This window comes from Lotus japonicus, chromosome 3 (genome assembly GCF_012489685.1).
Source record: "Lotus japonicus ecotype B-129 chromosome 3, LjGifu_v1.2".
Lineage (NCBI taxonomy): Eukaryota > Viridiplantae > Streptophyta > Magnoliopsida > Fabales > Fabaceae > Lotus > Lotus japonicus.
The window spans coordinates 16502823-16530069 of NC_080043.1; the positions used below are offsets into that span (position 1 = coordinate 16502823).

At 36.2% G+C, this 27247-nt stretch overlaps 1 protein-coding gene across 1 annotated transcript; it reads right to left on the bottom strand.

The window, feature by feature from the left end:
• Nucleotides 1–158: 158 nt before the first annotated feature.
• Nucleotides 159–25651, bottom strand: LOC130745973 (protein FORGETTER 1-like). The gene is made up of 33 exons (XM_057598448.1): nt 25301–25651; nt 23851–23916; nt 23568–23741; nt 23354–23484; nt 23106–23182; nt 22679–22860; nt 22452–22529; nt 19657–19789; nt 18426–18486; nt 18252–18333; nt 17591–17716; nt 17349–17492; nt 17158–17257; nt 16935–17066; nt 14786–14842; nt 14477–14550; nt 14233–14402; nt 12821–12914; nt 12428–12525; nt 12208–12340; nt 11844–11950; nt 9584–9679; nt 9405–9492; nt 9176–9296; nt 8947–9058; nt 8742–8865; nt 8572–8649; nt 8362–8480; nt 5358–5411; nt 5167–5269; nt 2538–2666; nt 2087–2198; nt 159–879 (listed from the first exon to the last, which is right to left on the bottom strand). The coding sequence occupies exons 1-33, from the start codon at nt 25553–25555 to the stop codon at nt 848–850; spliced, it is 3642 nt and encodes a 1213-aa protein (XP_057454431.1). The 5' UTR covers nt 25556–25651; the 3' UTR covers nt 159–847.
• Between the last annotated feature and the right edge of the window lie 1596 nt (nt 25652–27247).

Consider the following 27247-nt stretch of genomic DNA (forward strand, 5'->3'; position numbering starts at 1 on the left):
CTATTTTTCAATAATTTTGTTGAGAGATGGCCTAAATCATCCAAAGTAGAAATGGGGTTAAGTCACCTAAACCTCTTTTTTGGACTATTCTGCAATTAAATGTTATAATTAAAATGATTATTATGAAATAAAAAAGCATAATTATATGAGGCGTAATATCTTAAAACACTTGTTACTTTTGTGTGCTGATTTGATAGGAAAAAACTTGGGAGGCAGGTTTTAACTCAAAAACCTGCACTATATGGCAGTGATGATCAAGTTGCTACTTTTGTGTGCTGATTTGGTAGTGGCAGTAAAATTTACAATGGTTCGCAAGTACTTTCTCGACTTTGGGACAATTAATATGGCAAAAAAATGTATTACATAATGGTAAATGAGTAGTTTCTCAAACAATCGAGCTCGCACTGAACTGCATCATGTGACAGCCGAGGCATCTAGTGTATTTCACTTTGACTTTGACAGTGATCACCTTTTTTTAGAAAGCAAAAGGTATATTAGTTAAATGTTTGAGAGCAAGACTCTCAAGCAGGGAGTACAATCCAACCAGCGCCGGCGGTAACCGCAAGACTACAAAAAACCGCAAGAAGCCCCAAAGCGCCCGGCAAAAATAACAAAAAGACCTAAGACAGTGATCACCTTTAAAACTATACAATTTTGAATTATATGCCAAAAACGGGTGATATAACAAAAACATTGTACAGAAGACTGCACTGCATTGTTGTGTTGTATTAGAGAGAACGAGTACTTCCCTTTCCCAAAAAAATTCAGCAGCAAGCTTAGAGTATGGTCCTGTAAACAAATATTACTAGTGAACTTCCAAAAAGTTAGCAGAGTCTGGTGTCTCACATCAATCATCAACGTTCGGAGCCCATGCTAAACCTACAATGTCAAAGGCAAATTTTTATTGGCACCTGCATCAACTTAGGATAAAAATGAATAGACCGAAATCCAGACAGATAGCGACAATGATTTCTTTCACCGTGAACATTTTGATAATGAGTATGCTACTTATCACGTCAAAAATTATGTTACTTATCACGTAAAAAATTATGATTTACATCAGCTTTTCCCAGTAGTTATTGGATGCCAAGTTAATGTCAAGAGCACATCTGTACAATTTCAAAAGTAAATGAACATAACTGAACTACTTGAAACTACAAGGATCAAGATCACAATGTTGAGAAAAACAGTAAAAAAACTGCAACGAAGCCTATTTCAGATATTAATATCTACAGATTAAAAATAAGAACTTGATTGAATTAAAGTCATAAATGTTGTCTTATTTTTAGGGTTTTTCCTTTGATAAGATAATTTAATTCTTATTTAAGAATTGGATTATTTGGAATTTTATGATCTTTGCATTATAAATACCCTTTAGCTGCTTCATGTGATTTAAACTTTTGAGATAATTAATTGATATAATGGTTTCTAATCAGACAGTATCTGAATTTAAGTTATGTACTCCAGAATTGAAGGAGTACATTATTTATAAGAGAAGTACACTGCCAAGAGAAAGATTCTTGGAACAACCTATCCTACATCTTCAAACCATATTGTATTACAATTTAAAAAAAGAAATTGAAATGAAGTATCAATTACTTTTGAGATCTGCTGAAATTTTACGAACTTAATCTATCCCATGAACTTCAAATCAAAGAGTCAGATTGATGAACTCTCATAAAAATTTTTCTCTATGGAGTATGTCAAGACCTCACTATAACTGGATCCGCACCATATACATGCTAAAACGGGCAGTCTATGAATTATATACAAGCAATCAAATATCTACAATTTTATTAGACTTGTTTAATAATTTGAAACAAGTTTGTAAATTTGCATGACACCCCCTTAAAATCAAGAAACCCAAGCCACTCAATGGTAAATACATATGTCTAGCCCAAAAAAGGGAGTAATGTTCTTTAATATTAAAACCAGTTCAAAAGTTCACTTATTTAATATCAATTTTTTCATTTTTTTTAACACTCATGTTTAGTTGGAAAGTGTCTTTTTTCTTTCATGAATGCAAGTCCATATTGTGCAGGTTTTCTTTTAAGGGTGGAAAGGGTGGAGAGAGAAAGAAAGAAACCTTGAAGCACAGTTTTAACTGCTGAATTAGGAACAAGAAGACCAACTATATGTGGGTTATCTGGTGTAGTTTCTACACGAACAACACGTAACCTCTTATGTCTTTGAACAGCCTGTAAAGATTTTTATTTGCAGTTAGAAGCTTTTTACATAAGAAATAATAATAAGATTTCAATAAGCATATTAATTCAATGATTAAACAAACCACCAGAGGCTCTACAGAATAAAAAACTGGAGTTCAAAGGTTACTATAATAAGTAACATTACATCATATTCTATCATAATCAAAGCTATCCATTGCAATTTTTGCACTCCAAAACTCACCAGTTACCAATTCAAAATTCAAGTCACCAGATATAAAGGGTAGCATAAAGTGACCAATCGTTGCACGAATTATAGCTTTAGCATCAGCATAATATGCAGTTCTCAGAATATTTTTTATGCTGAAGTACCTGATTAGAAAGGACCATTTCTATGGTTTTCCAAACAGGAAGAATGAGGCCACCCAAGACATTTACTTCCTGCAGTCTTGAGCCAATTGTACAGAAGTTGCGAAGCTTACAATTGGGACCGTGCATGCACTGACAAGAATGGTAAGAAGCCAAAATGTAAGATAATGCGAATTCAACAAACTAACATCCATGCATTTAGCATAGTTACGTACAGATAAATATGGTTATAAATGCTAAAAAATCACAATTAATGGCATAATTAATTTACTTAAAATAGAAAATTGTATTGGGCTGTGTTAAATTTAGATTCTATTTCATTCCTTTTGAAAAAAAACAATGAACGGCATCGCTAATATTTCAGAAGTAATTACTAAATGTTTTCATGACACTTGCACACATCAAGGATTCCCAAGTTAAAGCATCAAACATTGTAGCACTGTGAATATAAATTAGAATTCTTAAATCTAGCTGTGATAAATTAAAGAAAAAGGCTCCTGTTAATCATAATCACCAAACTAAATATATTGGAACTTTCATTATGCAAAACAAAGAAATCATCAAAGTAATTAGTAATGCCAAACTGAGGCATTATTCAGAAAATAACTGCTCCAGCACAAAGCTAGCAAAAATTAGGAACTTGTAATCTACAAACAGGATGCTTACTACTAGAAAGAATTCCTATTTTTCTGCATTATTACCTGAATATCATATGATCATTGGTTGGGTATAAGAAATAGAAAGACCAAAAATTAAACTCTTCGTCTGAATATCCAGTATATTAACTTGAATGATACTGTGAGCTATATATATATAGTAGAGTGAGAGAGCACAGTACATGCAGGTAATTCTACCATATACCACTCCCAATATGTTATTATGGATTTTGGATTCTGGTACTTCTGATCATTTGGTTTGTAATCCCTCTCTTTTCACTAAATTGTCATCTCCTAAAACCTCAGTGTTAATGTTACTGATAGGTCTACGGCACAAGTCACTAGCTTTGGTCAAGCTTCACCTCTTCCAAACAACACTTGTTCAAGAATTTCTAAACTAAATATCTTGGCCAGTTACGATACTTTATTGGGATTTAGGTGGCTCAATCAAAGGCAGGTTGCTATATCTCTGTTGGGAAGTTTCAAGTTGACTAGAGAATAGAGATATGGCCAAATAAGCATTCAATCCTCAGCTCTAAGCTAGCTTTGCGGAAAGTTAAGCCTAGCCCAAATACTAAGATGGTATCAGAGCATATCCTAGATCCCCACAGATGTTCATTCCTACAGAATTTCCATGATCAAGATGTCGAGCCCTGAACATGAAGGGTGTTGGTAAGTCACACATTGACTAGAGATATGACCTAATAAGTGCTTATAAAGGGTAGATCAACCCTCATTTCTATGCTATCTTTTGAGGTAGAGTTAGGCCTAACCCAAATTCTAAGACTCTCAAAGGAAATTTGTATTTGATATTCTAGAAGAAACTGGAATGCTTGATCGTAAACCTGTTCACACACCTATGGACCCTAATGTAAAGCTTCTTCCTAATCTGAGGGAGCCCTATCTTGATCCAAGGAGGTACAGAAGGTTAGCGGGGAAGTTGAATCATCTTACGATGACTAGACCTGACATTACCTTTTTAGTAAGTGTTGTGAGCCAGTTTCTTAGTTCACCACGTGATAGTCATTGGCATGCAATCATCTGGATCCTAAGAAACAATAAGGATTACCCGGAAAAGGAGGGTCATACTAACATCATTAGAAGTGTTGATTCAGATTGGGAAGGTGATGTTAAAATAGGAGGACCACTACTAGTTATTGTGTTGTCATTGGAGGAAATCTAATTTCCAGAACTGTTCTTGCAACAGTAGCAGATCGTGTTATGGCTAATGCTACATATGAATTGTTGTAGTTAAAGCAATTGTTTCAGGAGTTGAAGTTTTGTGAGATAGGGTCTATGGAGCTTGCTTGTGATAATCTGCCAGCTTTCTATCTTTCTCCAAATCCAATTTTTCATGAGAGGACCAAATATATAGAGGTCGATTGTCATTTCATCAGAGAGAAGATCCTCTCAGGCATAATTAAGACTTACTATGTGCATTTTAAGGATCAACTTGAAGATATGTTAAATAAGTCTTTACGGGTCCTATGATAAAATATATATGTAACAAGTTGGATGCATCTGATATATATTCTCCAGCTCGAGGGGAATGTTGAATATTTGTTATTCAGTTTGTTATTAGATTACAGCAGTCCCATAAAACTACAGATTGTGTCTCTTATATAGTTTCTCTATTTTGGATTAGCATTTCCCAAGGACAGAATTAGCGTTGATTTAGGAATGATCTCTTTGTTGTATGTATAAATTGTGCAAATCATATTGATAAAATACACAATATATATTTCTCATATTCAAGTATTAAACATTATTAAACAATAACAATTAACAACATATTACGCTAACCCTGGGATTAAAAAATCCACAACTTATTACTTGTTAAATAAAATGGAACATTGCTAATACAATAACAAGTAATACTTGACCTTTCACCTCAATCCTCAACACTTAAAACACATTGGTTTCCTCACTTAAAGTTACAACTATGAGAAATAACTTACTAAGCGTACATAACATACCTGTTTAGATGACGCTTGATATTCAACTTGCCAGCCAGTTTGAGCCTCTTCTAATGTTGATACTTTGGTATATTTTCTTTTTAGTTCTGTCAGGTGCATCTCCCTATAATTGTAGGGAAATAATGGGTAAGCAAAAAAAGAAAACTAAAAAGCCCAAAAAGAGCTGGTAACTGTAATTATCAAATACATACCGAGGTGATTCTCCAAGAGGGGGACGAATTATCTTATACATAGCTGAAGCAGAACTGAAACAGAATGAAGAACAAAACGACTTCAGAATATAAGGAAAGCCTTTGCATGTATTTAGCAGAGTATTTTCTTATCTCACTATATACAGAATTACAGATCCACCAAGAGAAACTGTGTTCCCTGGATTAAAAATTTGATAGAGTAATTTATACACGTACACAAACATGACATAAAAAGAAACTTCTTACTTCCTCCCATACTATTTAATTGTCTTTCTCAAATAAACTTATCTGCACCAAGGATTACGACATTACGTACTTACGTTCAACTGTTCAAGACCTTATCCATTTATCTTGGTTTGAGATATGTTTATTGAGCATATATAAGATGTTGTGACGATCATAATTCTTTGCAAATGATACAGTCCTACGAATCTCAATTTGATAACCATGGATTACGTACTTACGTTCAACTGTTCAAGCCCTTATCCATTTATCTTGGTTTGAGATATGTTTATTGAACATATATAAGATGTTGTAACGATCGTAATTCTTTGCAAATGATACAGTCCTAGTTAAAGAGTTGAGAAAAGGAATTATTAGAATGCGTAATAAGCCTAAATCTACCTTAAAAAGCTAGCTTAGGGGTGAGGGTTTCTCTAACCTATATAAGAACATTTTTGGGCAAATCTGTGGTCAATGTGGGACTTCTCTAACCCTATCCACAAATTGATTTAACTTTGGTAAGGAGCTTAGATAGGAGGGCCTGCAAGAATTGCAAGGTAACACCGGAAGAGCGCTTGACTACACAAAATTGAGTTCTGGTCCTTGATGATCATTTTAAGAGTCATAAACAGAACTCAACAAGTTATGAATCCAAGAATTAAGGGAGAGAAAATTTTAACTTTTAAGAGGAAACTTGAGAAGGAAGATAATTAGGAGGCACAAGCTAATGCTAATCTAATTTGGGATGATATGTTTGAGAAGGTTAGGAGGGTGGACAAAGAAGTGTTGGGCTTATCTGTAGGTTTTGGATTGAGAGATAAGGAATCTTGATGGTGGAATGGAAGTGTGCAAGAAAAGGTAAAATATAAAAAGGAATATTTCAAGACTTTACACGGATGCAACAATGCTAAAAATTGGGATCGGTGTCAGAAGGAAAGAAATGAAGCAAGGAAAGCTGTGAGTGAGGCATGATCCAAGGCGTTTGAGAAATTTTATAAATATCTTGAAACAAGGAATAGAGAACGAAAAAATTTATAAGCTTGCCAAAAATAGAGAAAGAAGATCAAGAGATACGGACCACATGAGATGTATTAAGGATGATGATGGAAGACTTTCAGTTATATCATTAAAAATTCCAATGATAGACAAGGAATCAAGGATTGACCTTTAACATGGAAACCTTGGAAGTGAGAAAGGATGAGCAAAATATGACTTACTATCGTAGAATTCAAGTCAGAGAAGTTAAAGAAGCTCTTAATCGCATGTATAATGGTAAAGCAGTGGGTCTTGATGATATCTCTATTGAGGTTCGGTGCATAAGAGACCAAGGTATCAGTTGGCTCACTAATTTGTTCAATGAGATTTTGGGATCTAAATATATGCCAGATGCGTGGAGAAGTATTTTGGTCCCCATATATAAAACCAAGGGAGATGTTAAGAGTTATGAGAACTATAGATGGATAAAACTTATGAGCCAAACTATGAAATTATGGGAAAAGGTTATTGAGCACAGACTAAGGGAGAAGACTAGGATAAAAGAGAATCAATTTGGTTTTATGCCAGGTTGGTCAACAGCAGATGTCATCTACCTCCTACGAAGGTTGATGGGAAAGTATCGAGTATAAAGAGAGACTTGCATCTGGTTTTCGTTGACATGGAAAGAGTAAATGATCATGAGCCTAGGGAAGTGTTGTGGAAGGCTAAGGAAAAGAAAGTTGTTTGCTTGGCGTATATATATTCGATCTCTAAAAGATATGTATGAGGGGGAAACTACTTGTGTGAGAACTCCTAGGTTGTAACTAACGACTTCTCTATAAAGATAGGTTTACATCAAGGCTCAGCCTTGAGTCCATATTTATTTAATACTATGGTGTTGGACATGCATACCAGAGATATACAGAAGGTGATATAGTTTTAATTGAAGAGTCAAGGGAAGAAATTAATTTGACACTCGAGATTTGGAGGTAGACTTTGGAATATTAGGGTTTTAGATTAAACAGAAGTAAGACTGAATACATGGATTGCAATTTTAGTGAGAATGACGCTGGAAGTAATTTGGCAGTAAAAATTGGAAACGAGTTCAAGTATCCTGGATCGATTACACAAATGACAAAATATTGGGGAAATTGGCAAAGATGTTACACGCAATTCAAGCTAGGTGGTTAAAATGAGAAAAACATCAGGGGTTATAATGAGATAATTTTACACATTATCTATGACCGCAAAGTACCTACCAAGCTCAAAGGAAAGTTCGCCCGAACCGCTATAAGACCTGCTACTATGCTAGCGAATATAGGGCCTTAACGGGACAATATGAGAAAATAGTTGGAGTAGCAGAAATGAGAATGTTAAGATGGATGAAAGGCAACACAAGAAATAATAAGATACACAACGAGTGGATAAAAGAAGATATTGGGGTGGCACCTATCGTGGAGAAGCTGATGGAAAATCGCTTAAGGTGGTATGGACCTGTACAAAGAAGACCCTTGGAGGCACCAGTGAAAAGGGTTGATAACATGATATCCATATACTATTTTTCTGTTTCTTTTCTTTTCTTCTCTCTCTCTCTACTTGATATTATCACAATCTAACATTGTGAAATATCTACATCTGTTTTTTCTTGTGTTGCCATAAGTGAAACCCAAACTAGCTCAGATCATTTAAATTCACAACCCACACCACAAGCCAACAGAAAGTGATGCGTGATAGTTGAAATAAACTTACATTCACTGAAACTGAAAGTACATTACATAGCGCATATGATAAAAAGAAGGAAAACCACCTTTCAAATGCTAAAATGAAATGCCGCTTTCCTAGCCACTCCCTTTTGGACTTGTAGAAACCATCATTAGATGAACCCAGTCCATCCTTCTGCATCTCATTCAGCATGGTATTTGCTAACTAAGACGTAAAAAATAGCAGCAAACTAAGGCCGTTAGAGTATAGCACAACAATTTAGTTAGGCCATTGAAAGAAAAAAAAGAATATGCACCTCCCATGAGATCCCACGATCGAAGATGAATGTGAACAGAACAGTGGAAGCCCCACTCATTTGATCAACATAGACAGTCTGTTAAAAGGAAAGGTCCGGCCTTAATATTAGCTGTATAACTAACCTATACAAATGAGTAGTACAAAGAAGTTTATCGTTAAGAAAAAAACCTTGGGAGTCCCTTTCAGTTCAATGGCATTAGCTTTCAAGTCAACAATGCCAGTGTCGAGGTTACCTTCATTCCGAGCATTTTGAATAAGAAGATCAAAGATTTTCAAAAATAACTCAAACAACCTGTTGGTACAGAATATTTTAGCATATTGTACGTTGTCCAAAAAGTATAAGAATCAAATCATTAATTCAGACAATACAAACTTATTTTGAGTGTCAGGAGGCAGTCCCAAAAGCCTATTGAGGAATCGCCCAACGTCATGCATATCTGAATCGGTAATTCGACCAAATAACCTTCTAGAATCTTCATCATCTCCTTTAAATATAAGAAGTCAGCATTTATTAGCAAGGAAATATGCAAGGAATGTCGTATCACAAACTATTTCAACAGTCAATGACCAAGAATGCTAGATGAAGGCAAAGAATGAATTACCAAGAATGGTGTCCCTAACAATTCCAACAGATATAAGAGCAGCTTTTGCCTGCATTATAAAACCTTTGATTGTATCTGGTCTGTCAGAAAAACATCCTGGAGGTACAACAGGAAGAGTATCCTGCAAAGTTTATTTTATCAGTGGATGGATTTAATTGATTTATTTTTCAGATAAACTTGGCATGTCAATATGCAAATTTTTCATTTTCAATGAAATTCAGACACCTACCTGCTCCATTATTCCACGGTACAGAATCATCAGAGCCCTCCTTCCATAAGGACTATCATAATTATAAGCACTTAATGAAGGACCAGCCCTTTAATGCATTCAGAAAAACCAAAGACAAACATGTCACCATTTATCCTAGTCTGCTCAGTGAAACTAGAAAACTGATGAATCTATCTTACCTGCGGTCTCCCTGAGTCAAAGCACCAAGTGATTCTAATCTCTTAGCAACAACTGATGCAAATCGGCGCTCTCCACCAAGGTTAGTAAATAGTAACCTGAAAAGAATTTACGAGGACAGAAATTATTAAAGCAGGTGGAGCATCTCGATGCTCAGTATCAACAATGTCATTGCAAATATTTAAAATCAGATCTGAAGTGCTGCCATCTTATTCTTATAGATTCACACCAGGAATATAATTCTTTGGCCAAGCAAGATAGCACATTCTTCTAATATTATCATTAAAGTGAGCCTAAGACTTGGGTGAGGTCAGACAAAGTCATGCATTACGAATTATAGTATACCCAGAAGACCAATCAGCATTGGGCAGTTGATGGACCTATGAAGCTACATTATGAAAAAAGAGATGCAATCAGCACCGCTCATAATCCTGTACAGCATGGACATGCTAAATATGAAGAAATTTACTAACACTTCATACAAGAAAGAAAAAAAAAAAATGGGATCGACTGATTGATAGCTTCTGAGATGGACAATGGTGTCAATTTCAACACTTGATGACTTCTTAGACGGGTTAGGATGTTACCTTTGACTTCTGACAATTATAGAGTGGGTCAGAGTTGACAGCAGCTAAAGCCCTAAAACAAGAAAACCAAATTCGAGATCGAAACTTACCAAACGGCGTACAAAGGTTCGACAAGGGAGTCACCTACAGCACATAATGACTGCAGAAACATATACACAACACGAATCACAGAAACAAGAGCATCTCTGACTAGGAGACGTGGACCGAGCACAACTAGCCCATGAAAGGGATCATTCGCTAAACTAAACAACCACAACCGAAAGCGATAATGGATCAGTAGCTAAAGCAGTCACAACCAAGAATAAACCATGACCACTGGCCACGAACATGAACAATGAAGAATGATTTGCTAAACTAGACAACCAGAATCCTAAAAATAAGAACACAAACAGGAACAGGGTACCTCTAAAGATCAAGACGACAAAGGTCCAAATTCTGGAGAACTCGACAATGAATAGTAACGAGAGAGGACATGGAAGATGATACCACTCCGTTAACATCTCAGAATTGAGATTAGGCCAAACTCTAGCCCAAAAGCTAGCTTAGGGGTACGGATTGGTCTACCATTAAAATATCTTGATCATATCTTCGAGTTTCTTGTAAAATCTTGATCATATCATAGAGTAATATAGGGCAATATTTCCTTATTTAGATTATCTTTTAGGATTGGTTTCAATATTTCCTTATTTATATTGATTTGCTTCCTTATTTAATTAGGATGAACAGTCTTAACTACATTCCCTATTGGATCAGAATTAAGATTTGCATATAATTATAAATAAGGGTAAGTACTTTGTCTTTTGTAAGATCCAACTCAATATAGTATATGAATACAATTTTATACTCAGTATTCCTTCTTCAACTTTCATTATCTTGAAAACTAAAAATTCCATGGTATTACAGCCTACTAAAATATAAAAGCCACTCTCCCTTATCGTATACAGTGATGTGGATTGGGAACGGTTGATAGAAAGTCAATTTTAGGTTCATGCATTTACCTTGGACCAAATTTGATTTCTCGATGGTTCAAGATAAAGAACTTGGTGAACTGATCTAGCACAGAGGAGAAATACAAAGGCATGGAACAAACTACGGAACTAACACGGATTCAATCATTACTCGCTGAGTTACAACTCAAAGTTCAGACGCCTCTACTGTATTGTGACAACCTCATTACATGTTCCCTCTCACAAAATCAAGTCTTACACTCTAGGACTAAACATATGGAGCCAGATTTGTTTTATACGAGGAAAAAGGCTCAACAAGTCACTAATTGTTTCACACAATCCAGCAGAACTGCAGACTGCTGATGTTTTGACTAAACCACGCACACCAATCAGGTTTAATGATTTATGAAGCAACCTCAGAATGATTGACAAGTACACCCTAGTTATACCACCCAAGTTTGAAGGGGCCATGTTACTGTAAGAGTGAGAGCTCAGCATTGTAATATGGCTATTAAGACTGTTATTCTATTAGATTCTGGTTAGGCTGCTAGAACTCACTTAACAGTTACTAAGTGTTGCTGTTAATAACTATCAAGTGCTCATTATAAAAGCACTACTTGTTATTCAGTTTAGTTAATAAAAATCAGAATCATTCCCTGAAATTTCTCTAACAAGCCTCCCTCTCTCTCTCTCTCTCTAGTTTCAAACAATCAACAATGCGTTGTTACCTATATTGTGGTGCTGAAGCTTGATTTGACCGATGAGTTCTTCCAAACTGCTGAATTGCTCTGTCAGCACTCCATGGAAGTTCTAGAGTTATATGAACCCTTCTTTTCTGTTGTGTAAAGGTCAAAGAGCACAAAATAGCATAAGCATTAAACCTAGACATAATGTTCAGTCAAGAATATAATACTAGTTGTTTCCGGGCAGAATATTTGCACAAAACATCAAAACAACAGACAAAGAAAAGCAGCTACAAAACAAAATATTTTCAAGACAAATTGATATGCCTGGTTTCTCACTATCAAAATAATAGGACAGATAAAACCATCAGTGCTACGCATGAACAAATTTCAAGACAGTTTCATATACCTGATTTCCAACTCTTCTGTCTGCCTGCAATGAAACACCAGCTGATCCAGCTTCGGAGATAATAGCTACTAACTTCTTACCATCCATAAATAGCTTCTTTTCATGCATGTTGGCCATCTCCATAGAGACATCTCTAAAGGGAAAAACATACAGAGTTAGTTCAGCTAGCATGAAACGATGTTTATCATTAAGATATGAACATACTGCAAGTGCAACTCACATATTACGAGCCTGATAAATCACACCCTTTCCACTAGGATCCCTCACAAGCACACCTTTCCTTCCTGTCATTTCTGCAACTTTGTCAGGGCCTCCTAACTGCAAAAATAATACAATTATAGCATTTATGAAAATAATTATATTTAGGCATTTAGCATTAGTTATACATAGCAGGAAAACATTTCATGATGCACAGTGTAAAATGTTCGGTAGACATCTTATCTTCATAGCAGTTGCTTCCTTTATTGTTATGGGACTGGCAATATCCAACAACTAGACTTCATATGCATATTTGTATGTTTCAAGTTGTCATATGTTTGGTGACAGTTAATAACATGGTGTAGAATAGGAACTGTGTTTAAAGAGAAAGGTAAGGATGACGATTGGTCACTACCTGGTCCATAATATCATCCAAGGGATTGTTTGGAAGATCCAATGCACGAATCATCTCTAATAACTTTGTCTTCCACTCCAACACTGTGTCATACCTGTTGTGAAGTTATATGTTAATCTTCTAGGTATAGAGGGAGGAATGAGAGTACTCAGAATAATCAATTATATTGATATTGATGAGGAAGGTATATGGAAATGAATAAACCATAAATTACTCTAAGATACAATTAAGATGTTTTTCATATATTCTAACACACCCGCCAAGATAAAACTTACTAAGTTTTAAGTTTGCTTCGAATGTACTCTTTAGAAAAAACAGAAATGTAATATGGTCGGAATATTGCATGACAAATGAATAAGAGGCTTCGTTGGAATGATCACTAGTGAAAATTTCCAAGCAAGCTAATCATCCCCAGAAATGATTAGGTGGTTACAGATGTGTGCTTAGCACAGTATATATAGTATAAGTGTATACTAAATACTAATACTTATCTAACAAACATGCAGTACAAGTGTATACTATACTCTATCAGAAAGAACTTAGATTACTCCAAATTCACCAAGAACAACTCGTCTAAGCCACAAACCATAAAAGAACTTAGGAGACCCAAAAAATTGAGACTAAAACTAACATCGGTTTGCATCACAGCAATGAAGAATTCACCATTAATGTGACTTACAATGGGAGAATGGTATGAATCACAGCTAGTTCATCATTAATACATAAGTACTAATTGGTAAGAAAGAAGTCATAGGAAATTGTAAGGGAAAAGATAGCATCATGAGTGATACCAAATGGTTCAAGGATAAAGAGAACAAACACCTCAGGGACATCCAGGGCCAGATTTCATCTGGGAAAGCAAAGGGGGAAATTTTGTGGGAAATAGTTGGGGCAAGAATGCATTAGATAGCCAGAGCTAGACCGCATCTAGGATAGCCGGAATCAAAACACAGGGAATAACACTATATACACACATGTAAACGATCTCACTGAGTGATGAGAGTCAGGTTCAGATTTCTCCAACTCTCACTCTCTTGAACTTTAATAGACTGAAAAGAAATACTCAGTTATAAAATTATATTGATATTGAAGTGAAAGCTATGTTGGTTGCTATTACAGAAGACAAAGCAGTAAAACTTATATTAATACAAGACTCCTAATCCTAATTAAATAAGGAAAAAACGAGATATAAACGGAAATGTGGAAGACAATCCAGAACAATAATCTAAGTTACCCTAATTACTCTATGATACAATCAAGATAAGTTCACCTATTCTTCTTTTAAGCCCTAATTTTGGTTGATTTAAGAAAACGCCCCTGCAAGTTGCTTTTAAGGCTAGTTATCTAACAAAAAAAAAGCACACCAGGGAAAATAGACTACAGAACAAAAAAATATAATGTAAATTCTAAACCTATTCTTCAGTTCAATGTAGGCAGGTCTTCCAGGGAGATAGTCCTCAGTTTTTTCCTTGCACAAATGACATAACCATTCTTTGAGAACCAAATCGCAAATTGGGGATCCCAAGCATGATTGATGGACTAGTTTACCACAGCTGGAACACTGCAGCAAGTTTTCCCTTTCCTGCTGGGAAAAATAAGAATCTAATCCCACACAACACCATCAGGGAAATTCAAGAAAATAAAGTTAAAAAATACCTCTTCAGTACTGCAAATTTCACATGTCTGAAGCTCATCGTAATCAGAGTCAGTAGACTCACGGTCAGATAAGGCTGCATTAAAACAGTTGTCAAACAGAATGGCCATCATGACGAGTTTTCATGTACTAAATATTATCGTCACTATTTCAACTGAACTTCAGACAATCGTTTCATTTCTTAAACAGCATTCACATAGTAGTTCCTCACAACAGCATACACATGTGTACAATAATTCTCAATAATAAATATAACAATCCAAATAACACAAAAGGGGTGAAACGTAATTTGGCCAAAATAGAAAACGCACCACTTTCATCCCTTTCAGGTCCGTAATCAGAATCAGAAGATTCAAGAGCAGAAGCAGCTGCATCAATCCAATGGAAATAAAAGGTGTTATTGATCTATTATAGTATTGTGTATCATTATTTGTTAGGATATAGTTTGTAGAGATATTAGATAAGTTTTGTCATGATAAGACAAGATTAGATATGAGATATGTTTTGTTATGATATGATTAGTTATGGAAGGTATTATCATGTTATCATGTACCATATAGGATTAATTTTGTGGATAATGATTTGGAATAGACTAGCAAACCTATTGTTGAGATAGACGAGGACACTAATTGTTGAGAAGTCTCACTCTCACATTGACTAAAGTTATTGTAAAATAAGTCTTTATAAAGGGTAGAGCAACCCTCACTTCTAAACTAACTTTTGAGAAAAAGTTAGGCCTAACCCAGGTTCTAAAACTTATATATTGTAGTTCTAAGTCATGTGTGTTAGAGAGTATGTCTAGTCTATGTTATGAGGTGTAAGTGCCAACTTGAAAACAGAGCAATTACCAAGGGGGCGTTTGTTACATGGATTGAAAAATGATACCCAGGAATCTTCATTCCCGGGAATATTAAGATGAAATTCTTATTCCCAGGAATCTTCAAAAAATGTGTTTGGTAACAAATTCAATTCCCGGGAATCTTTTTTATATTTTAATAAAAAAATAAAACATACATTTTGTCAAGAATGCAAATAAAAAATGTAATTCCTTAATTGACTATTTTTATTTGTAACACTTTATAAAGTGTTTTATTAAATGACTATTGTTAAAAAGTTGTTATAACAATAGTCATTGAAAGTATTTTAACAATAGTCATTTAATAAAACACTTTATAAAAATAGTAGCTTTTTATTAAATAACTCAAAATAAAAAGTCAAATCTTATCACTTTTTCAACATATTTTTCACCAGACTACATTTCCCTTAAATTCAATTTTTGGTACCAATAAAATAGCTACCAGGTCATGTTCTTTTATAATAAAAGAAGAAGAAGATGCTAATTGAGGCAACAAATTGCAACTAAAAATGACGACATGGATGGAATGGTTATGACAAACGTGGGCAATAAATCAAATGAAAGGGGCAAAATGGAATTTTACTGTACAAAACTGCACTCCCACCATCTAAACTTTCCTGGGAATCTTTGATACCCACCCTCAAGCTTGGGAATAGAGCACTATGGTAACAAGTGTAAATAATTTACCCGGGAATGTGTCATACCTGGGTATATATTTTCATAATCTCCTACCAAACGTGGGAATCTACATTCCCACACCCATCATTCCCGGGAATGTAAAATATACCCATGTAACAAACGCCCCCCAAGTTTCACACTCCGAAGTTCTGTGCGAATTTGTGTCGACTTGGCACGAGTCTGATTATGAAAGAACGAATGGATCTTCACCCAAAGTTGAAAGGAATTAACACATCCAATCATACATGTATGAACAGAGCTCGAGAGCAAGGATTGAAGCCAAGACAAAAGAAATTGATCATGTGTCTCCCAGATTGGGTATGCAGGATTGACGACACCATTCGCATGTTCCTCATCAGAAGAATATCGAGGTGGAATTGCAGGTTCCACAATGTAACAGTGAAGATGATGAGCTTTGATGATCGGCTCAACTTGCTGCTTCCATAGCAAGAATTTTTTGGCAGAAAGCTTCTCAAAAATCAAATACGAGGATAGAGCGGAACGGAGAAGGCGGCGGAGGTGGTAGTGCTTCCGCCATGGCCCAAGGATAGGTTATGCTCTTGATACCATCAGAGAAACCAGAGAGAGATAGAGAGAATAACAAACAGAAAACAGAATCTGGCTGATTAACTGACTAACACACTGTTTACAGCTGTACATATATACTACCTAGTACCTAGTACCTACTAGAGGTGGCTTCCAGAAAAAGCTTCGTCCGCCTAATTAACATCTTACAGAACTATAACCTGCTAACTACAGTATTACAGATTAACTATTTTCTTTACAACAGCAGAGTTAATAGGCATCCTTTATCAGCTATACAAAAATAAAGGCATATGAGAAAGGGTTGCCATAAGCACTTGAAGCTTAACACCCAGAAGGATAGATACATAAGATTCATCAAAAGAAAAAATTCAAAGACTCACTTTCAGATTCTTCATCACTCTCAGCATCACTAGGAGGCTGCGGCTTAGCTATTTTTCTGACTCTTCCTTTTGCAGAAATCTCAGGACTTGCCAGGTGCCTCTTCCTTTGAAGCTCCTTTACACCATCCTCTCCTATAATAGAATAGAATTGTAAAACAAATTAATGATTACAAAATAATGGAAATAAATAAGACATGTCTAAAAAAACAAAGCCCAAAGATACCAGAGAGAAGTTCAGGCTTTTCTGGCAATGGGTAATTTTCTTCAACAAATTTTAGCAGCAATTCCCGGGGTCCAGAAACAAAGTCATCAAGTTCAAAACCCTATCAAAAAACATATAAAAAGCACATATTGAAATTGAATTGAGAAGAAAAAATTGCCTATATGAAATAAAATTAGGATCCAGTTACACACATATTTTGAAACAGCTTCTTCTGTCCTTGCTTCACCAGTACTCTGCAGACCGATGACTACACACTTATCTTCTATTAATGCTTCCTTCACTAGTCTCACGACAGTAGGTACTTTAGCAGACATACACAAGTGTCTAAAGAAGCGCTGCAGTATTACAATAAAAAGTGACAATCCAAAAGCAACATAAATGTCTAATACACATCAAAAGAACTTGTTCATTGGCACCAATGTAGACTTAATACCTGGTGGCTTGCCCAGTATGATCTCCATAGTTGTCTACAATTAGGTTTCTCATTTAGGAAGGCAATGGCAGACAGCAATTTTTCACGCAATTCTACCCAAAATTCTGTAGCCTTTTTATACAAGTTCTAAGAAAATTGTAAAGAACAGTTAGATTATCAGATGTGAATACAGCACTCAAAAGATAAATGAATGAATGTTTACATGATATAGACAGTTGTGACTGATTTGCAGCACCTCTAATTTTGAATTAAATTCTTAAATTAAATTAATAGAGGTGGCACCTATCATGGATAAGTTGACGCAAAATCAGTTAAGGTGGTGATATGGACATGTACAAAGAAGATCTTTGGAGTCCACGGTGAGGTGGGTTGATAATACAGTATTTAGTCTTGTGAAGAGAGGTAGAGGGAGGCCAAGAAGAACTTGAGCAGATATTGTTAAAAATGATCCCAAAATCAATAGTATCCCTCATAATTTGGTTTGATCGAGCTCAGTGGTGTAGTGTGAAGGGAATTCTATCCAAACACGCACTAACTGGCCAACATGGAGTCTATAATTTAACAAAAAATGCTGATTATTACTTTCAAAACAAGACAATTACTGCTACAGTCTAGAGTAAAAACAATCATCTGTGTATGTAAAGAAATTAGTAGCTTGTACCATCATTTCATCTTCTAATGGTGCTTCAATAACTTCAAACTCGGCCCCCTTGTAACTAAGAGTACGGCATAAATACATCCCCCTGAAATTAGAAATGAAGCAAAAGAATATATATTCCATGAATATAGATGTACATAAAGCTAAGAATTGGTGTGTGCGCGAAAATATTATAACCTTGCTTTCATGTCCATTGCAACTAGCTCTAGAGCTCCAACACCCCCTCTCTCAAGAGCACCTGGATTTATAAATCGCCTAGGTTAAACAATTAAAGGTTGAGGGCCAACAGCCACATGTAGGAAAGATAGGTATATACGCAAACATAGAAATCATTAGCAGAAATTTTGAAATGCTCCAAGTAATGCAGCAATAGAAAGTTGAAAAAGTATACAATCAGAGTCTGAAAATATAACCTATCTACACATCCAGTGCTAATCAGCTTAATTCAACAACACATGCAAAACGGTTGTTAAACAGTTGCACACTGATGATAATACAATTGAAAATAGTAGAAGGTGCTTGGTTGTTTCTTGCTTTCATTTTCAGTTATGTTTTCTATAATCACAAAATTTTACCTTGTTTACAATATAGTTTTAAGATTATGTAAGGAAAATGATCAGAATGAGAAAATATTGTTTTAACCATTTCCTACTGAAGCCTTCATAAATAAATAAAAAAGAATAAAAATGTTGTCATATTTATATTAGTATTCATATAGTTCAGGCTAGGCATAACTGTACCCCAATAACTAGTTCAGCGGTGATGATTGTTTTACCATATATAAGGACTAGTTTAGTCATATGTCTAGTCAATATGGGGCATTAACACACCTTCACACTCAGGGTTTGACATTTGGAGCGTGAAGTTGCACGACTGGAGATCTTCAAGTGACCAATTTATGGGTGGCCCAACAAACCAATTTAGGATAAGCTCTGATACGGTAATAGCATCTAAGAATTAGGGCTAGGCCTAACTATACCCAAAAAGGTAGCCCAGGGTAAGGATTGCACTACCTTATATAAGAACCCAAACATGCTCAAACAGGGGCCATCTTTTCCTATTTATACAACCTAAAATATCTAAAACATATATCAATTAACACAAAATGAAAATGAGCAAATATCTCTACATGTAGCATATGTTACTTGACAATAAAATACTAGATAATAAAAAATTCGAACTACTTTTTGCAATTGCAATAATTTTAATATATCAGATGACAAAATTACATGATCAACTACAGAAAAATATTTCCTTCCAAAAAGATTGTAGCAGCTACTGTATGAAAGAAATAAGGTCCAACAATGGATATCCAAAAGTTTATGTCATGAATAAAAGAAAAACTGAAAAAAAAAGAATTAGCTATACTTGTTACTTCACAAAACAAGATAAAAGAAAGAACCACTACCAAGAAATTCACCAAAATCACAAAATGAAGTCCCATCTCCCCAAAGACCAAGTCGAACCATATAAGCCATATTGCGAGATTCAGATGCACCAGTAGCTGAGCAATAAACAACACGAGCTTCAGGTAGACGAGCCTGTAAAATTAGATTGAAATGACTATCCAGTATCCACAATATCAATATTAACAATCACAAAATAATGATTTGATTATGACATGATCATTTTAGAGTAGGAGACAACACATGTTCAATGCAGAGAAAGCAAGCAGAAAGAGGTTTTCCTAAGCAGAAATAGTGGTTTGCTGCAGAAAAGACATTAATTTTACACACATTAGAAACAACAAGAAACATCTCATTCCAAGTATTGATTTTGAAATATGGCCTATCAATGCACGAATATCTTTGAAATGAAAAAATGTAGGCCTCATTCAGCGTGTTTTTCAATTTTATGTTTCGAAGTTTTTAAAAACCAAAGACTAGTTTTCAGTTTTATAAATATAGTTTTAGTTTTTTGTGGTCTTCAGTTTTAAAAAATTGTTGTCACCTTTGTAAATTCATGGTTGTTTCCACCATTGCAAGAAATCTTCTACCAATATCACACCACTTGGCATGGAATAGCGTGCATAGTGGTCGGTGGCCCCGATGGAGGGTATTGGCTGATTCTGAATGCCTAAGGGGGGCGACGAGTCAATGATAGTTGCAGCAACTTGGTAGTGGACGAAATTGGATGGCAAGAAAGTAGAGGTGGAACCGTGGAGACAACAACGATGGCAGAGGGTACCGAGGTGGTGGCGTTGGAGGAGGGTAATAGGCGGCGATGGTGACAGAGGGTGTTGGGTGGTGGCGGCAGTGCGATGGTGGAGGGTAGTGATAGGGGTCTGTGGGAATTGCATGAACAGTGCGTGTGAACAGTACGGTACCAGTTGCACCCAACAGTAGCAGTTAGGGGGTGTTTTAATTTAAATTGGCTCAGTTATTATTTGTTAGTTATGTCTGTTTGTAGCTGTCTAGGGGTGGTTATTAAATAGGGGGTGTGTCTGTTCATTTGTTTGATTCAGAAGTTGTGAGTTTAATGGGGAGAGACTAGACTCTTGAATTCCAGACTTAGGGAGAGGCTGGCTCTCGAAAACCAAAGTTGTATCATCATCCCTATAATAAATTTTGTTCTTATCAGGTACCCGATGGCAGCGGTGTGGTATAGGGTATTAGGTAGAAGTGGTGGTGGTGGAGTTGGTGAAGAAGATGGTAGTGGTCGAGGTTAACGGGTGGCGCTGGTGCTGGTGGAGGTTATCAGGTGGTGGGTGGTAGGTGGTGGTGGTGACAATGGGGGGTGAAGGATGTCAAAGGATATTTCTTGTGATGGAGAGTACTGGCCATGGTGGTGGAGGATGCAGGGTCGTGGCGGCGGTGGAGAGTCGAATAGTAAGGAGTGATGTGGGATATTAGATGGTGGTGGTAGTGGAGTATGGGTGTGGTGGAGGGTGCAAAGCGGTGATGGTGGTGGTAGCATCAATAGGAGCCGAGGCAGTGGAGGTTGTCAAGTGGCAGTCAATGGTGGTGGAAAGTGGGGTAGAAGAAAGCAATGAGGATAGAGGTGTTACATGCTATTGAAACTGAAACTTTAATAAAAAAAAAAATTAGTGGTTTTAAAATTTTGGCTGAAATCGTTTTGAATTTAAGTAAAAAGCCATTTCAACACCATTTTTGCCAAACATGTTTCGTTTTCAAATTTACATTTAAAAAACTAAAAAATTGCGACCATCCCATGACCCATTCCACACTTTCAAGCAATAGTGAGAAGATAACTTCCTAATTCCTATAACCTCAGACACCAACCACCAATATTTTTTTGATGTACTTAAAGTTATTAGTAGCTTATCCAATTACAATCTTATCAAGTACTCATAAGCTTAGGGCCCACATGAAGTCATCGAAATTTTATCAGGAAGATGTTCAATTAAAAAGACGAAAGGAAAAGCACAAGCAAAAAGTGGATCAAACAAGAAACACTTAAAAATTAATGGTAGCAAAACAGCGCAATCACCCTGCATTACAGTTGGAACAACCTTGAAACAGCCATGAGCTGAAAGCCATATGTATATATCTCCTTATCTCACAACTAGCTAAGGGGAAAAGATAAATCAATAGGTAACATGAGATAGACACGTCAAATGTAAATGTGGAGTAATGCTAGCAACACACTCTTTTAAGGACACACTTATTGTGATTGGTTTATTTATAGAAGAGTCAACATATTTCTCACTTCTTAAAAAATGTGTTGACTTTTCAAAAAACAAACCAATCATAATGAGTGTGTCTATAAGAGTGTCTAGCTACTTGCTAGCCTTTCTCGTATATGTTTGATCCAATCCCTACATACATATAAACTTACATACTGAGAATTGGTATTTTCTTCCTTTGCTTCTTGAGGCATAAGGTAGGAGCTGTGTCTTCTAGAAATACTAAATCTGAGCTGTTATCTATGTTGTTTAATACATTTCCTTGTTTATACATTGTACAATGTTTATTTAGCTTTTTCTTTTTACAAAATATTTCCAAAAATCTATTATTCATATACAAACAACATAAATCTATTTCTACTAGCTGAGGTAAAAAAATGTATTATTCACATACATAAAAAAATATGAGGATTAAAGGCTCGAAAAACTATAATAAAAGCAACATATATTCATCACGATGAATACCACGTAAACATCAACTCAGTATTTTATAAATAGAAAGAGGGATATTCGAAGCTCCATCCACTATTCTGAGATATTGAGCATGAAGAACAAACCTGGATATCAAGTACTGCTTCCCCCGTTCGTGTTGGTTGCTTACCAATTTCAGGGACCAAATTTTTTGCTTTATGACACTATAATGAAGTCACAAACACTTAAGCAATGAAAGGTGGATAACTATAAATTGAATAGAAGAAATATTTGAATCATCAATTAATATCCTTCAAAATTGGAAATACCATATTCAAAACAGGAATTGTTTCCATAGAAGAAAGTTTCATACCTCATCAAAAATGATAAGACCATCAAACCCTGGCCCACACCACTGCACAAGCTGTTGGAGACGGCTACGACTTTTCTCAGAAGAAGCTATGAGGCTACTGTATGTCAAGAAAATAACTCCATCCCTAACCCCAACAGCCTTTGATTCAAGCTTAGAATAAGGCAGTTTGTTCAAAGCATGCACTGCATGGATAAAATAAAAAAAATCTTAGAGAGAGCTGTCTCGCGTCTCCACATGACATTAACAGATTTATACTTATTCTTACATATTATAATCTTAAAGATTACCAATATCAAATAAAAATGAATAAATTTCATTCACATCATTATTGATTACTTTAACTCTTCCTTTATAATTGAAACCAAATCCCATCTGTCATTGCTTCTACTGAGCTTTTTTTAGGCTGTCCGACAATTAAAACACGTACCTTTAATGCAAGTTGCATCCATGTCATCCAAATCTCTTCTAGCATCAAACTTCAAGTCTGAACCAACAGAAATCCACCTGTGTAAGATCGCTGAAATATGTCAAAGGTACTAACAAAAACAAATGAAATCTCAACGCATAGAAAAACTACAAGTTGAAATCACAAAAAGAGTATGTAGAGGTGCACGAGTATCTCAATTCTAAGTAACACATCCATGGCTCCATGCTCAAATTATGCCCTAAACTTACAAGGCTTTTTTCCTCCCATGGTGCCAGTTCTCCCAAATTAGCCCTGCAATTGTTCGACCTTTACCTACACCAGCTCCATCTCCAATAAAGAACCCTGCCCTAGTGCCATCAGGAAGGTGTTGAGTATGTCTCTGCCACGGAAACAGACATCATACATAAGAAAGACAAACTACAATTATTTAATACCAATATTCAATCATGATGTAAAAGAAACCTGACAAGCATAGACCAATGTCTCAATCTGCAAGCTTGACAAAGTCTTCGAACTTTCCAAATGATCTTTAATCCTTGGATTATAAGTAGGCTCAGGTGGCGGCACTGCAGACAAGGAAGATGTCTCCACGACAGAATCTGGGTGGGGAGGTCCCATAGATACCTTGGCAGGTCGCTGCAAAATGAGAAAAACCGCAATACAAGTAAAAAATGAAATTTGCTAAATTGACCAAAATGAACTTTTAATTTAAAAATTATATTAGGGGAGAGGTTCTTTGACTCACATAGTCCATAAATGTTTCTCCAGCCACACCACCACCATCTTCATCACGCTCCACTTCAACAACTAGCTGATATATTTTAATGCAGACAAAAAAAAAATAAAGCTACAAGGATAGTAAAACTATAATATATATACAACCAATATTCCCGAAGATATCAAACATTCAAGAGAATTGATAAACACAATCTATAAAAGAAAGAAAATGTGGTCACACATTTGTAGAAATAACATAGGACGAAGTCATCCATTTTTTTCAGTTTCTTTTTTTCTAATCCTTCTCCAACATTTTGTGGGACAGGCTGTCTTCCTACCCCTTTGTGAGTTTCTGCATGGAATATAATGAGAGTTTTTAAGTTAGACTTGCAAACGGGACATGGTTATTCAAGAGCTTTTTTTAATTTTTCTCCATTGTACTTTCTCCTTTCTTATGAATTCTTCTTGTATACTCAAGAAAGGATATAAGACACTAAGAACCCTATAACCATGTAAAATTAACCAATGTTTTTCCTCTAAATCAAGCCTCCAAAGTGTCCCTGCTGTGCAGGCTGTTTATACAATTTTAAGAGCCTTGTAACTAATGGCTATGTGTCAAGGGTTCTAGATTACCTACATCTGAACTTAAGATCACCAGGAAATTGCAATGGTGTTAATGCAACAGAGAAAAAACAAAGAAATCTGTATTGATCATACGTGGCGATAGGTGATAGCTGCTGTGGGCCACTCTCCAAATTCCAAAACCCACAAAAACAACTATTATTTCCCAATGCATGCCCCTTCTATAACCAACAATCCCGCACCCATTTACACCAAACTAACATAGCAGCCCCACACACACGCGCGAAACTTAAATGTCAAATTTCCATGCAAGTTACAGACACAAGATAACAAAAACCAAAGCACAGAAATGCATGAGCAACCAGTGCTTAACAAAGGGCATTGCTACAGACTACAGTTCCTTAAAAAAAACGGAGGGTTTCGAATCCTTCACACTATTGCAAATTACAAAATTAAGTGCACATGTTAGCACAATGAAACAAAAATTATGGATTCATCTACTTTAACGGGTTCTAGAGAAAAATCCCTTAACTAATTGACTTGATTTTAGCATATTCCCTGCACTTTACTTTCCATTTTCACATTCAAACTGACATTAACATATGTTGTGCACATAAATATTGAAATCAACGGTACGCGTATGCGTAAGCCCCAAATCTTTGATTCTCATTCCTAAGTCAGACATCAATGTCATCCCAAACCATAAACCCTCACCACAAATTGAAAATGATAATAATGATAATATCAATCATAATAGTAGTAACAAACAAAATCACAGTAAGCAAGTAAGCAATTTGGAATCATTTTCAAAGCGATGTAACATTCTATTGCAATCTCAAAACGAAGTCAAAAACTGATACACTAGTGAAGTGAAAAGGTCAGCGAACAGTGAAAACCTCGTTGACGTCGTCGCCGTCGACTTGAACATCGAGCTCAACGGCGCACTGAGGGCAAGGGAACCTGGCAAGGCCAACCGGAGCGATGACGAGAGACTTGCAGGCGGAGCAGCGAAGTTGCGCAGCGGAGGAATCGATGGCGCTGGCGAATGAGTTCGGCATTTGACAGTTAGGGCACTGCAACTCCGTGACCCCCGCTCCGGCGCGGAGGTTCTTGCGGCAGCCGCCGCATCGTAAGGTGAGGAACGTCGCCATTCGTGAATCGAGAGTGAACCGGGGAAGTTGAGGAAGACGAGAAGTTAAGCGGGGAAATGGGTTTGGTTTGGCGCGCCTTTCCGTGTTTTTATAGGTCATGTAGAGACGTGGGGAGTTGAATAGACAGAGGCATTGGAATTTAAAAAGAAAATAAAATGAATGAGAAAATGTTCAAGAATTATTTAAAATTTATGAAGAGAAAAAATAATTTTTTATAATATTATTTAATATTTATTATATTATAGGTATTTATTTATTTTATTTTTTATTATATGCTCCATCTAAGTACAACAAAAATTTAAATGACAAATATTGTAAATAACACATGTGAAATTAAAATTTTCCTTATAGAAAATGAAAACATATGAAAATATAAAAGTAGCAAAAAAAATCCGTGACTTTAACCCTAATGATAAAATTTAAAATTTCAAGCTTGGATATTCCTTGCATCGCTGGTATACTATGATTTCTCCTACAAGTTAAACGTGTAAAGTGTTTTTCATTTGTGTGTAACTTTGCCTTCGGTTTGTTGGTGGTCGTGTTCCCTCTTTTGTTGCTCTATTTGTTGCTTCGTGATCACTGCTCATGGAATCCGGTGCACCGTTTAGTGGGGGTAAGGGTGTTGGTGGAGTGGAGAACGAAGATATTCCTAGAGTGTTTTTTGACGAAGGGAATGGCGGGGGCGGTGAATGGGTGCGAACAGTGTGGTGGGGAAGCTGGTTAAGGATAAGCCCATTCATAAAGGCTCTCTTCAAAGCGTGCTATGTGGAATTTGGTGTAAACCACCTGGTTTTAGGGTGGAGGAAGTGGGTGAGAAGATGGAGGAAGTGGACCGAGGCGGTCACAATGAAGACTAGGAAAAAGGACCCTGAAATAAATAGATTCGAAGCATTTGGGGTCTTAATAATATTCTCGTTGAGAGTTGTATTGGTAAAGGGAGGGGGAGAGTTAGGGGTTTGGCGTTCTTCTGGAGTGAGGGTGTGGTGGTGAATCTTCTATCCTATTCGTGAAATCATGTGGATATGGAGGTGATGGAGGAGGGGTTAGGAAGTGGAGGGCTATTGATATTTATGGCTTTCTTAAGGAAAATCGGAAGCATTTGACCTGTGAGCTTTTAGTTTCGCTTGCAGGTCAGTGTAAGATTCCCTAGTGGTTGTTTTTTTGGTGATTTTAACTTGGTGTTGACGGAGGATGGGAAGAAGGGGGTTTGACCCCTAATGTACAACTGATATCTTTATTCAGGGATGCTCTTAAGTCTTGCAGCCTCTTTGACATGGGTTTTGATGGTTGCATTTTCATGTGGTGTAATAAACAAGGGGTCCTATAGATTGTAATGTGATGTTCAAAATCTTTGTAATGTGATGTTCTAAACATTACAAAGATTGTGGCAAACAGAATGAAGCTTGTGGCGAACAGATGAAGCGCATTCTTCCCCATGTAAAGAAAGAGAAGAAGGAGGAGGCATCTTCTCCCTCAGTCGTCTCTACCATCATTCAAACGAAGAGGAACTACCCTTTGCGAGATGGAGTTGGATTTAGCAGCTCACGACGTGGGTCACTCAAAGCTCATGGATTCCTTTCGTGGGGTTCAAATTATCTAATTCCAAGACTAGAGTGGAAAGGAACGAGTGTCGTGGAATGGGATGATGTGAGTGGTGATAGTGGTGAAGAAGGATCCGTTTAGCGGAAATAA